Source organism: Hypanus sabinus, chromosome 18 (assembly GCF_030144855.1).
Source record: "Hypanus sabinus isolate sHypSab1 chromosome 18, sHypSab1.hap1, whole genome shotgun sequence".
Classification (NCBI taxonomy): Eukaryota; Metazoa; Chordata; class Chondrichthyes; order Myliobatiformes; family Dasyatidae; genus Hypanus; species Hypanus sabinus.
In genome coordinates, this window is record NC_082723.1 from 63,157,134 (window position 1) to 63,170,559 (window position 13,426).

General features: G+C 48.2%; 1 protein-coding gene across 4 annotated transcripts in view; it reads right to left on the minus strand.

Annotated features, from left to right (window-relative positions):
* Positions 1-989: 989 nt before the first annotated feature.
* The window catches only part of cldn15a (claudin 15a), a 34,508-nt gene continuing 22,071 nt past the window's right edge, over positions 990-13,426 (minus strand). For 2 of the 4 annotated variants that reach the window (XM_059994507.1, XM_059994508.1), the window contains exons 3-6: positions 9,887-10,051; positions 9,004-9,085; positions 6,339-6,446; positions 1,006-1,363 (exon numbers count right to left, since the gene is read on the minus strand). In XM_059994507.1, coding sequence (XP_059850490.1) covers positions 1,252-1,363; positions 6,339-6,446; positions 9,004-9,085; positions 9,887-10,051 — 467 coding nt within the window. In that variant the 3' untranslated portion in view covers positions 1,006-1,251. Of the gene's footprint in view, positions 1,364-6,338; positions 6,447-9,003; positions 9,086-9,886; positions 10,052-12,734; positions 12,885-13,426 lie in introns of all 4 variants that reach the window. The other 2 variants (XM_059994505.1, XM_059994506.1) reach the window with 2 other exon arrangements.

Sequence of the window (13,426 nt, forward strand, 5' to 3'; positions counted from 1 at the left end):
TGGCACTCATTTGTGACAGGATAACAAATTACACAGCATCCTCACAAACAGGGGGTCTTGCGGTGGGCCTGTGCCTCAATCTCCCACATTTGGTGGAGCTGGAGATTGTCTGCACTAGAATTACGCAGGGGAGGAAACCAGAGCGTTTCGCTAACTCAGTCAGGAGGCAGGGCTTCAGGCCTCACCTGAGTTGTAATTTAACTCTCTTGCCTTGAAATGGAAAATATTCCAGCTTGTTGGAGTGAAAAAGAATCCATGAGTCAACTAATTTCAACTGCTGCTGTTGATGGAGACCCATCTCTGGTAAGTCTCCATATCGTGCTTGGAACCACATCCAGGTTCCTAGCATATCATTTCCTTTTCCTTTGCTTTGAAGGGATGAGCCAGTATTGTCCACAGGATAGATCCTCAGAGATAGTGACACCCCGGAACTTGAAATTGCTCACTCTTTCCACTTCCGATCCCTCTATGAAGACTTGACTCACCCTCTCTGAAGTCTACATTTGGCTCTTTGGTCTTACTGATATTCCATGCAAGGTCGTTGCTGCGACACCACTCCACTAGCTGATAGATCTCACTCCTGCCATCTGAAATTCTGCCAACAACCTTTGCACAGTTGGTTGTTTTCTAAACATCGACTGTTTGTTGTCCTGTTGGTGCAGTCTTTCATTGATTCTATTGTGCTTCTTGAATCACACGCTACCCCCTTGCCCAACCAGTAGTTATATAGCTCCACCAGCTGCCGTTGAACACTCTCAGTTACAACTTCCCATACGGGTACATCTCCACACTTCCCCCTCCATTCCCTTTTGAAGTCAGCCTCCAGTTAAGCATACTTCCATAACTGGTGTATTAATAAGCTGTTGATTGTTGTAAGGACATAAGTACTGGGTAGTCCCAACCCGTAGTGGCTGCGACCGCGACTTTGTGCTGACTCTGCCGCTGGTCCTCACACCAATGGAGTTGAACATTCACAGTGGCACACCTGGTGTTCAGTAATGGTTTTATTCTTCCTTCAACCACGACCATCTTCCCACCCACACCTTCCCATTCACTCCAAGGGGAGTGTTCATCGGCATCTCTACAGCATGGGCACAATCAGATTTAACACAAGGCAGTGCAACAATCGAGCAATTGCAGTGTCTAGAAAGCACATTTCCCCAGTGTGATCCCCACAAACAGGACTTCACACGCTGCCCGACCAACAGTCCAAAGTGCAAACCGAGAAGGATCCAGACGCAGCCCCAGCTCTCAGACGTAAGCGTTCTTCCCATAGTTACTGGAGTTGTCCACTTCTGACGCGTAGTTCTTCGACACCCTTCCCACCATCGAGCGGGGCGCTCGGTAATTGTATGAGTACTCCCTGCGGCAGGAGGAGAGAGTAAGCGACAGGTCGCCATCGAGAGGGGAGGCTCTGAAGAGGAGGATGTGGGGGTGGGCCTGCTTGTGGGGAGAGTCTGTAGGAGGGGAGTGTGGGTGGGGCTGCGCCTGTGGGAGAGAGGTCTGTCTGGGATTCTGTAGGGGGGAGTGAAAGTGGGAGGGAGCACGGTGGGAGGGAAGTGGTGAGTGCGCGGAATGAGCTGCCAGCGACGGTGGTGGAGGCGGATACATTAGGGTCTTTTAAGAGACCCTTGGATAGGTACATGGAGCTTAAAAAAATAGAGGGCTATGGGTAACCCTTCTAAAGTAAGTACTTGTTCAGCACAACATTGTGGGCCGAAGGGCCTGTATTGTGCCGTGGGTTTTCTGTGTTTCTGAGCGTGGGTTGCAAGTGTGCAGAAGGGGGAAATGTCTGTGGGAGGGAATCTGTTGGCGGAGAGTCTGTGGGGTTGAAAATGTGTTCAGAGGGGGAAGGGGTATGTGGGAGGAAGGGAGTGTCCTGGGAGGAGCAGCACCCATTGAGGGGGGAGGTCCCATGAAGCAGAGCCATCGGCAATGGAGGAGGCAGGCCCTGAAGAGAGTCAGTGCTTCAGTGAGGGGGGTGGTACGCTATGATTGTCCAGGGGTCAGGGTGCGAGTGCCCATGGAGGGGCTTTTGCCCACAGTAAGGGATACCAGTGCCCAGTGTCGGGGCCCTGGCAGGGTCAGGTCCGATGGCCCTGTGTCCAGCAGTGCCAAGAGCAGCACGCATTGACCCCGCCGGCAGCTCCCACGCCTGGACGGTGGCACTCTCAGTGTGGTGCCAGGGTGGAGGTGGGTGTTCATCGCTGGGGTAGGTGGGGTGATGGGAGCAGAAAAAGTAGTTCAGGGCTCAGAACTGGCTAAGCCAGCAGTGGGCAGGTGTGTCTGGGGAAGGAGCCGGGTACATCGTGTTGAACAACAGACGCACTGTGTGCTGGGGCAGGAGTGGGGTGGGGGGGAGTGAGTGTGGCGAAGCAGTATCGGGGGGGAGGGGTGGTTGGTACCACTCTTACCAGCTAGTGTGAGAAGGGTCAGGCCAGCTTTGGGAGTTGTTGTGAGGGGTGGACTATTTATATCGGTGCCTGGGGTTGAGCTTCCCGTTCAGATTAGATGAGCTGTTTGTCACTTGCACCAGGATGGAATGAAATTCCTGGTTGGCATGGAGCTCACGGAGTAAACATGGCAAATGGGAAGCCTAAGGAGACGCAGCTGTGGTCCACGGATTGAGTAGAAGAGGCAGCGACTGGCAGCAGTTTGATGCTTTGGGCAGCGGCCAATCAGCAATGGGGATTGATTGGCAAGAGCAAGTTAAAGTAAGAAAGCAGCAAGTGGAAAAGCCATTCTTGGAGTGGAGCCAGTTAGGGGCTTTTTGAGGCTTTAGCTGTCCAAGGCTTCAGTGCAGAGAGTCTTGAGACGAGTGAAGGCAAAAAAGCTGTCGGTAGAGATTACCTTCTTCCCCACAGTTTATATTTTCTCAGTTAGAGCAGTAGAGATGCCAGGCATCTGAGTTTGGCTCTGACTCAGAAGGTGAGGGGGAGAAGAGGTGAGCTATGGTGATAGGGGAGTCACTAGGTAGGGAAACAGGAAGGAGGTTCTGTGGGTGAGAATGAGATTCCTAGATAGTTTGTTGCCTTCGAGGTGCTAGGGACTGGAACGTCTCTGATCGAGTCCTCAGCATTCTTAAGTGGGAGGGTAAATAGCCAGAGGTCGTGGTCCACGTAGGTACCAATGACATAGGTAGGAGGAATGACAAAACTCTGCAAAGTGAGTTCAGGGAGCTAGGTGCTAAGTTAAAGGACAGGACCTCCAGGATTGTGATCTCAAGATTGCTACCTGTGCCACGTGCTAGTGAGGCCAGAAACAGGAAGATTTTACAATTGAACAAGAGGCTAAGGAGTTGGTGTAGGAGGGAAGGCATCAGATTTTTGGATCATTCGATTCTCTTCCAGGGAAGGTGGGACCTATACAGAAGAGACAGTTTTCACCTGAACCGGAAGAGGACTAATATCCTAGCAGGAAGCTGAGTTAGTGCTGCATGGAGAGGAGGGTTTAAACTAGAGTTGCAGGGGGATGGGAACCAGCGAGCCAGAATAGATAGTGGAGAGGTTGTGGAGACAGATGTTCTTAAGATCTCAGATAAAGTCAGAAATCAAAAGGTTGAGCATGGTGTGACTAGTGTCCTGAACTGCCAATATCTCAATGCAAGAAGTATCGCGGGAAAGGCGGGTGAGCTCAGGGCATGGATCAGCACGTGGGATTTTGACATTGTAGCTATTAGTGAGACTTGGTTGCAGGAGGGGCAGGACTGGCAGCTCAATGCTCTGGGGTTCCATTGCTTTAGACGTGACGGACAGAGAGGATTAAAGGAGGAGGGGTGGTGTTACTAGTCAGGGAAAATGTCACGGCAGAGCTCAGTCAGGACAGACTGGAGAACTCATCTAGGGAGGCGATATGGGTGGAACTCAGTAATATGAAAGGTATGACCATGCTAATGGGCTATATTACAGACCACCCAACAGTCTGAGGGATTTAGAGGAACAAATTTAGAGATCGCAGACTGTTGCAAGAAAATTAAGGTTGTCATAGTAGGTGATCTTAACTTTCCACATATTAACTGGAACTCTCATACTGTAAAAGGACTAGATGGGATAAAGTTTGTTAGGGAGTGAGACAAAGCAGGTGACAGAAGTTTGTGTAGGGAAACACTTTGCATCCACTGATCACAAAGCCAGTAGTTTCAAAGTAAATATAAACAATGATAGGTCTGGCCCATGGGTTGAGATTCTAAACTGGAAAAAGGCCAATTGTGATGATAACAGATAAGATCTGGCAAGTGTGGATTGGGACAGACTGTTTCTGGCAAAGGTATACTCGGCAAGGGGGAGGCCCTCAATAGTGAAATTCTGAGAATACAAAGCTCGTATGTGCCTGTCAGAATAAAGGGTAAAGATAACAGGTGCAGGGAACCTTGGTTTTCAAGAGATATTGAGGCCCTGGTTAAGAATAAAAAGGAGATGTATACCAGGTATAAGCAGGTAGGAACAAATGAGGTACTTAGGAAGTATAAGAAATGTAAGAGAACACTTAAAGAAATCAGGAGGGCTAAAAAAAGACATGAGGTTCCCTAGCAGACAAGGTGAAGGAGAATCCCAAGGGATTCTACTGATATTTTAAGAGCAAAAGAACTGCAAGAGACAAAATTGGTCCTGTGGAAGGTCAGAATGGTAATCCATGAGTGGAGACAAAAGAGATGGGGGAGATCTGAAATGCACTTTTTGCATCTGTATTCACTCAGGAGATGGACACAGAGTCTATAGAAATGAGGCAAAATGGCATCAACTTCATGGACCCTAGACAGATTACAAAGGAGGAAGTGTTTATTGTCTTGAGGCAAATTAGGGTGGATAAATCCCCAGGGCCTGACAAGGTGCTCCCTCGGGCCCTGCAGGAGGCAAGTGCAGAAATTGCCTGGGCCGTACCAGAGATATTTAAATCATTCTTAACAACAGGTAAGGTACCAGAGGATTGGAGGATAGCCAATGTTGTTTAAGAAAAGTTATAAAAGTAAATCAAAAAAGCATAGGCTGGTGAGCCTGACATCAGTAGTGGGAAGGTTATTGGAAGGGACCAGATATATGAATATTTAGATAGACATGGACTAAATAAGGATAGTCATCATGGCTGTGCATAACAAATCATGTCTAACCAATCTCATACAGTTTTTTGAGGAAGTTATCAAAAAAGTTGATGAAGGGAAAGCAGTGGATGTTGTCTACATGGACTTTAGCAAGGCCTTTGACAAGGTTGGTCAAGAAGGTTCAGTCATTTGGCATTCTAGATGAGGTAGTAAATTGGATTAGACTTTGGCTTTGTGAGAGGAGCCAGTGAGTGGCAGTAGATGGTGGTGTCTCTGACTGGAGGTCTGTCACTAGTGATGTGCCACAGGGATTGGTGTTGTTTGTCATCTATAGCAACGATCTGGATGATAATATGGTTAACAGAATCAGCAAATCTGCATATGACACCAAGATTGGGGATTTAGTGGTCAGCAAGGAAGACTATCATGGCTTGCAGCAAGATCTGGACCAGCTGGAAAAATGGGTTGAAAAATAGCAGATGGAATTTAATGCGGACAAGTGTGAGGTGTTGCACTTCAGTATGACCAACCAGGGTAGATCTTACACTGTGACCGGTAGGACACAGAGGAGTGCAGTAGAACAAAGGGATCTGGGGATACAGGTCAATAATCTATTGAAAGTGGTGTCACAACAGGTATACTGGTCATAAAGAAAGCTTTTGGCACATTGGCCTTCATAAGTCAAAGTATTGAATACAGGAGATGGGGTGATATGTTGATGTTGTATAAGATAATTGAGGCCTAATTTGGAATACTGTGTGCAGTTTTGGAAAGATGTAAATAAGGCTGAAAGAGTACAGAGAAAATTTACCAGGATCTTGCTGATCTGGAGGACCTGATTTATAAGGAAAGATTGAATAGGTTAGGACTGTATTCCTTGGAATGTTGAAGATAGAGAGGAGATTTAATAGAGCTGAACAAAATTATGAGGGGTACAGATGGGGTAAATGCAAGCAGACTTTTTCCACTGAGGTTGGGGGAGACTACTGGATTAAGGGTGAAAGGTGAAAAGGTTAAGGGAAACTCCTTCACTCAGAGGGTGGACCAAGCTGGCAGCATTAGTGGTGTTCACAAGCTCAAGTTCAACATTTAAGAGAAATTTGAATAGGTATATAGATGAATGGGGTATGGAGGGCTATGGTCCCGGTGCAGGCTGATGGGAGTAGGCAGTTTAAATGGCTTGACATGGATTAGATGGGATAAGTGGCCTGTTTATGTACTGTACTTTTCTATTACTGTAATAAATGCAGCACTAAGCTGAGAATGGTATAGGTGGGGACTTTGCCAGGATGCAACTTACCTGGTTCCACCAGAGGTTCTCCGACAAGCAAGGCAGAGAACGATCCCTCCAATCAGCTGCAACGATGCCCCAGCCCAACCAATATAGAGTCCAGGTCCAAGTTCATACCTTCATCGGAGACCAAGAGTTACTATGGTTACCAACATCAATCTCCCAAAGGCTTCTCTCTCTACCCTTACTTCACACAAACAAAGGACAGCTTCCTGGTGCTGTCAGTAGGGGATGATATGTGGGGACTCCAGACCTACTCTGCCCATTCCTCTGTTATATGGCCTGATATACAGTAATGGTGACAGGCGTGGGAGTGGTGGAGACCCTATGGAATCAAACACCATGCAGTTAGGTTATTTGACCTGCAGATCTCTGTAGGAGAAATCCATGTTTCCTCGCACCTGTATAGTCTGAGAGAAGGGGTATGCAGATACCAAGAAAGGAGCCTTGTAACGGCCCGCTACCTGGGCCTGGGAATGACCAGCAGACCAACCTCATAGAGACTCAGAGACCAAGAGCACTGGGCAGATGTTCAGCCAACACACACACAAAATGCTGGAGCAAAGGACCACAACCTCCCATGTTAAGTCCAGTCATGGCTTGTTGGCCCCCCAGTCTGTACAAGTTACAGACAGCCTGGGTGTCCACCAACAGTCGGATGGGGTAACGCTGAACAACACCCTCTCCTTTGGTCTCCTGATTACAAGGAGAGGACAGATACCCAACTGAGACACCTCTCACTGACAATGCTGAGTGAGTTGAGAGAGCACAGATAGGAAACCCTCATGTCGAGGGTTTCTGAGAGATGTCTACGGGCAGCTCCTGGGGGTGGGTGGTGGGAAAAGTTCCACAGACTGGCTCCAAGAAGTAATTCTGGCTCTATGGAGCTACTTCACAACCTATAACACCCAAATGCTGGGATATCACGAGGCTTTGATTAGGAGCTATTCTTGGTGTCACCCAAATCCCCATGTCCAGTTTCCCCATCCACCTCAGACCTACATCCAAAATTAGGGGAGCACTCTGACTAAAAGGGAACGTAACCTAGACTCTGATTAAATCCCCAAAGACAAACAGCACAACAAAGGCCTCTGCTATGGCCCACTGTCATCTCCAATCAGAGTCCATCTTCTTCAGCCCTTTGCTTCTTCCACCTATCACCTCCAGCTTCTCACATCATTCCCACTCTCCACCTCTCCCCTCCCACGAGACACCAGCCACCACCTCTGTTGTTGAAAGAGCACAGCATGCCGTCTTGGACAACAGGATACTGACCACATGCTCCTCCCAGGGCTATGGGAATCACTCTGGGATGAGGCAGGAGAGGAGGTAGAAATGTTACCACCAGCTTCTCTCGATGGTGGATGGTGGAGGGCAGTGAAGGAAAGTGTCCATTTATGTGAAACCTGAAGGTGTCTCTCCAGGTGTTTGACACCTCCGAAGTGATCCCCAGCAGTTCACCCCATGCAACAACAGACATGAACCACTAGAGCTGAGCCCCGTGGCCAGTATGTCTCCAGCTCCTTTCCCTCTTCCTAGGAGCTGCATCCTCAGCAACTGGGCCCAGTCTGGACTGATCTGAGCACCTCCCTCACAAAATTGATTCCTTTGCTCACTCTGTGACGACATCCCAGCATTATTCAAGGTGCAAATGCTCATGGATGTTGGCTGGAAGACTGCAGTCACTCCTGCATTTTGCAGTGAAGTTCCCAGGTTTCCCCAGTGGGCAGGAAACAAGAGACTGCAGAAGGGGAATAGGAATGATGGGCAGTCCAGCTTCATTCCACCTACAACATGATTCCAACCTCACAACAATGGCAGGCGATCACTCTGGGATTGTCCGGGAATCTGGGTCTGTGGGTGCCAGCACTTGGGAGGGCACTAGGCAGGACCAGGGAAACCTGGATTCTGGGCACTTGGAATCCAACCAGAGCCGGGGATTGAGGCGGAGATACACATTCAGTGGCCACTTTATTAGGTACACCTACTCGTTAATGCAAATATCTAATCAGCCAATCACATGGCAGCAACTCCATGCATAAGAGCATGCAGATGTGGTCAAAAGGTTCAATTGTTATTCAGACCTGACATCAGGATGGGAAAGGAATGTGAGCTAAGTGGCTTTGACCATGGAACGATTGTTGGTGCCAGATGGGGTGGTTTGAGTATCTCAGAAACTGCTGATCTCCTGGGATTTTCACGCACAACAGTCTCTAGAGTTTGCAGAAAATGGAGCGGGAAACAAAAAAACATACAGTGAGCTGCAGTTCTAAGGTCAAAAATGATTTTTTAATGAGCGAGGTCAGAGGAGAATGGCCAGCATGGTTCAAGCTGACTGGAAAGTGAGTGTAACTCAAATAGCCATGTGATACAACAATAGTGTGCTGAAGAGCACCTCAGCACATTGGACCTTGAAATAAATGGGTTACAGTGGCAGAAGACCACATCAGGTTCCACAGTGGCCATAGAACTGGATTTCACTGTGGGCAAACCATGGGGATGCAGGAATATCTGCATCAGCGGCTGGGCTCTCCTGGGCTCAGTCTATGGGCCTGACCTCCCTGGGGTACCCGGCCTAGCTCCTGAACCTGACTGTGGAGAACTTTCAGAGCTCCGTACTCTGTCAGTGTTCACAAGCTGCTCATTGCTCAGCTTCAGCTTGTAAGAAACTTACTTTGTTCCTGGGTAGATGGGGTCGTAGAACTGCTGCGTGATGTTAAAGGCGTACCAGGAGACGGGGACCAAGGCGCACAGGGCTGTGGAGAGTGACAGATCCCGGTGAGAGGACGGTCTCGGCACACACACACACGCACACACAGAGCTCTCCCTGCCTCTATCAGCAGCCCCGCCCACCACTGCACTCGTAACACGTCGCACCTCCCAGCCCTTTCTCACCACATCCCCGCCCCTCATCCCAAACAGCCCCCCCTCCTGCCCCCTGCTTTTCTGCAGGGGAGCTGTGATTACACTGCCTGGGGCATAGAGGAGATTCACCAGGATGGAGTGTTTCAGTGGTGGATATCTCCATGGAGCGGAAGAAGCAAAAAGGGGACATGGCTGAGGACCATAAATTAATGAAGGGTGAGCTTCATGAACTTTCTCCCCTTATCCAAAGAGGACACAGACGTGGGGGAAAGGGAAGGGGTTTCAAAGAGATCAGGGTGACGTATTTTACCTAGGGAGAAATGCTGGAGGAAGTGGTGAGAGCTGGGTTACTGGGCAATGAACAGCCTTCGGGGGAGCTCAGCAGGTTGAAAGGAAAGGTCGATGCTCCAAACACCGCATCCTTTTCACCCCCAGATGCTGCTCCACCCTCTTAATCCTTCCAGAAGATCTGTGTTGCTCCCAATTCCAGCATCTGTGATCCTGTGTCAAGGGCTTTTCAGAACACTGGAATCTCCCGAGCCTGGACGGGACGGGCAGGGAGGGATTCCAATTGCTTGGTATGATCTGGATGGGCTGAATGGCCTGTTTCTGTCCTGTATCACCTCCACTCCCACATCCAACTCCCGGCTACCACCTTTTTGCTACACCGCCATTTGCCCCACAACACCCACCGGCCAGGATGTACAGAGATCCTCCCGCTGTTGCCATCCTTGCTTTTGCCACTGGATCTGTTGTTCCAAACTGGATACATTGCAGACCAAATAAACTGACGATGGCTGCAAAAAATCCCAGGATGATAGAGATGATCATCAGGGCCTGGGAGGCTCGCACATAATCTAAGGGACAGGCAAGGAGACACGTCACAGAAGGTCATAGGACGTACAGCATAGAAGAGAACACAGGGTCGAACCCCACAGCCCCCCATAAACATGCCCAACCACGCTTCCAAATGAAATGAATCCCCACTGCTTGCACATGATCTGCATTCCTCCATTCCCTACCTCTTCGAGCGCTTGCAGTAAATGAGAACATCAGCCTGTCTGTTGTATCAATGGGTCAAATCTGTGCTTCACCACAGACACCCATCACCCTATTAGATTACTGATACAAGGAAGATGCATAGCTTCCAATCCAGTCATGTTAACCACACCCAATCAATCTTCACTGAGATACCCTGTATGTGATCAAATGCTTACCATTCAAGCAAATCAATTCAAATATCACTTCAGAAGCTGCCACAATCTCTCGTCAGGCCAGATGAGATTAGTCAATGAACTTTAATACCCAATAGTCAATAAAACCCTCAGTCAGAGTAGTATAATATTAATGGTTTGGACTTACTTTATGGACACCAGGGAATAGAAAACTTGAGGAAGAGGGCTTTCACTGCAACAAGCAGGCAAAGCTTGGACAGCTATGGAGTAGAATGACAAATGCAAGTGGACCCCTAAAGGTGTGAGGTGGAAGGGGAGAGCACAGAGTAAAAGAGGAATAAACAGGAGGCTCAGGCAACACACACAAAATGCTGGTGGAACGCAGCAGGCCAGGCAGCATCAATAGGAAGAAGCACTGTCGACGTTTTGGCCCGAGACCCTTCGTCAGGAGGCTACCGATTGGTGTACTAGAACATAGAGACCTTGGAGAATACACCCACAGATCACTGAAGAAAGCAGGAAAGGAGAGTAAGGTGGTTAAACACACACAGGATGCTGTTTCTTTATTGGCCAAGGCATGTGGGGGGGAGGTATAGGTCAAGACGGAGAGTTGTCAGTGGGAAAGTGTCTGTGGGAGGAGATCTGTGTGGGGTTGCAAATGTGTTGAGAGAGGGAGGAGCAATGTGGGAGCAGGGTGAGTGTCCATGAGGAGGGACAATGCCATCGAGGGATTACAGAAATTACAATAAATATGTATATAAAATAGCTAAATTAAAAATAGTACAAAAACAAAAATAATAAAAGTGAGGTAGCGTTCATGGGTTCAATGTCCATTGAGGAATCAGATGGCAGGGGGAAGAAGCTGTTCCTGAATTGCAGAGTGTGTGCCTTCAGGCTTCTGTACCTCCTTTCTGATGGTGACAATGAGAAGAGGGCTTGACCTGGTTGGTGGGGGTGGGGTCCCTAATAATGGGAGCAGCCTTTCTGAGGCACCACTCCTTATATTTTGGATACTACAGAGGCTAGTACCCAAGATGGAGCTGACTAATTTTTAAACTTTCTGTAGCTTCTTTCAATCCTGTGCGTTAGCCCACACCACCCCCCACCCTCCGATACCAGAGAGTGATGCAGCCAGTCAGAATGCACTCTATGGTACATCTGTAGAAGTTTTCAAGTGTCATAGGTGACAAACCAAATCTCCTAATGAAATATTGTCACTATCTTGCCTTCTGTATAGCTGCATCAATATGTTGGGACCAGATTAGATCTTCTGAGATCTTGACGCCCAAGAATTAGAAATTGCTCACTCTCTCCACTTCTGACCCAGCCATCTACCATTCTGACCATTGAGAATTTCAGCATCAGTCACCACCTCCACAATCTCACAGCTCCAGCTATTTCCCAAAAACAAAAATCTCAAAGGTTAGCATTAGTATGTCCAGGTGGGAGAGAAGGAGGTGGAGAGATCACAGTTAACATCAGTATTTCCTGGTCCTCCACACCAACACAATGACAAAGGTTCAGGTAGGAGATGAGTTATACAGCTCTCGTTACATGCGCGTGCAGTTCAACTCTTTGAGTGATTATTCAGAAAGTTTGAAGTTAATAACTCATCAGTTAATAACTCATCGGGGTGATTGATAAGTTTGTGGCCTAAGATAGAAGGAGATGAATTATTAACTTCAAACTTGCTGCATAATCACTCAAAGAGTTGACCTGCACGTGCATGTAACGAGACCTGTATAACTCATCTCCTTCTACCTTAGGCCACGAGCATATCAACCACCCATGCTGTGGACACTTTCTGGAGGTCCAAGATCCGTATGCTCCACGACCGCTGGACTGTGTGTAAATGTAGGAGGGGACTGTGTTGAAAAATAAATGTGCTAGGTTTTCTAAAATTGACGCCTTCTACCTTAGGCCATGAACTTATCAATCACTCCTTGTATAATCATTGGAGCAGGGAAAAATAACCAATGGCAAGAAAGGTATCGCAACAGAGCTGCTCTCAATGGAAAATTAAAGATGTGGAAAACCATAAACACAGTTGTCAGAACTTTATTGCATGATATAATATCACTTTATTACGGTGGATTACTATTTCCTTAAGATTATTAGGGGATGTCATTCTACAGACCTCAGGTGACATTAGACGACGGTCAAAGAGGGATAGGGCTGGTACTTGCAGAAGACGCACGTCCAGGGGTGGCTGAGTGATTCACGGTGGACAAATCACACACTTTCACATTACCTGGGCAACCTCATCCTAAAGAGGGAATTCAAGTAACTAAGTCACCAGACAGGAGGGAACGTGTCTTCCAGGGGGAGACATGGAGATGCTTGTCATTGCTACACTGTTATTTACCTTGGGTTTGTTTCTTGGCCTTCCGCGAGACTCCGATTAAGACTGACGCAACAGCGTGAGCCAGATAGCGTGTCCAGTGTTGGACTGTTCTGTCTATGACCCCGTTTCTTGCATGTAATTCCTTTGTTTCTTTCTGGGTTTTAACTTTATCTAAAACAATGCAACCAAAAGAAATTCTAAACTGTTTCACTGTGTGTCTGGGACGCACGCCAATCTCGACGATGTTCACCTATCGCAAAAGACAAGAAGAAGCCCACAGATTCTACCCAACTCCTTCTCCAGAGTTACTCAGGCACAGACAAGGGGCAGACGTCCCAACCTCTGGGAAGCGGGGAACTGAATGGCCATGATAATCAAGTCTAGGCACAGACTTACAAGGTGCTCCCCAAATATACCTTGCCTACCCTAGGGGCATGGGGCCGTGCTGCAGCCAGTACCTGCGGAGCGGCCCCTGTACAATTCCAGCAAACTCCACCAGCTCCTATGTCCCATGTACAAGTGGAACAAGAACACCTCAGCTGCAGGAATTGCAGGAAGCCTCAGAGTCAGTGAATTGTGTGAGCTACATACAGTGCTCTCAGCCCTGGGGCCCAGTGCAGAGGGCAAGAGCACCTCCACAGGGAGATCCACTCCCCTCACACCCAGTGTCTTTGCAGTGTCACTGGCAACCCCTTCTCTAAGTTTACAGTCAT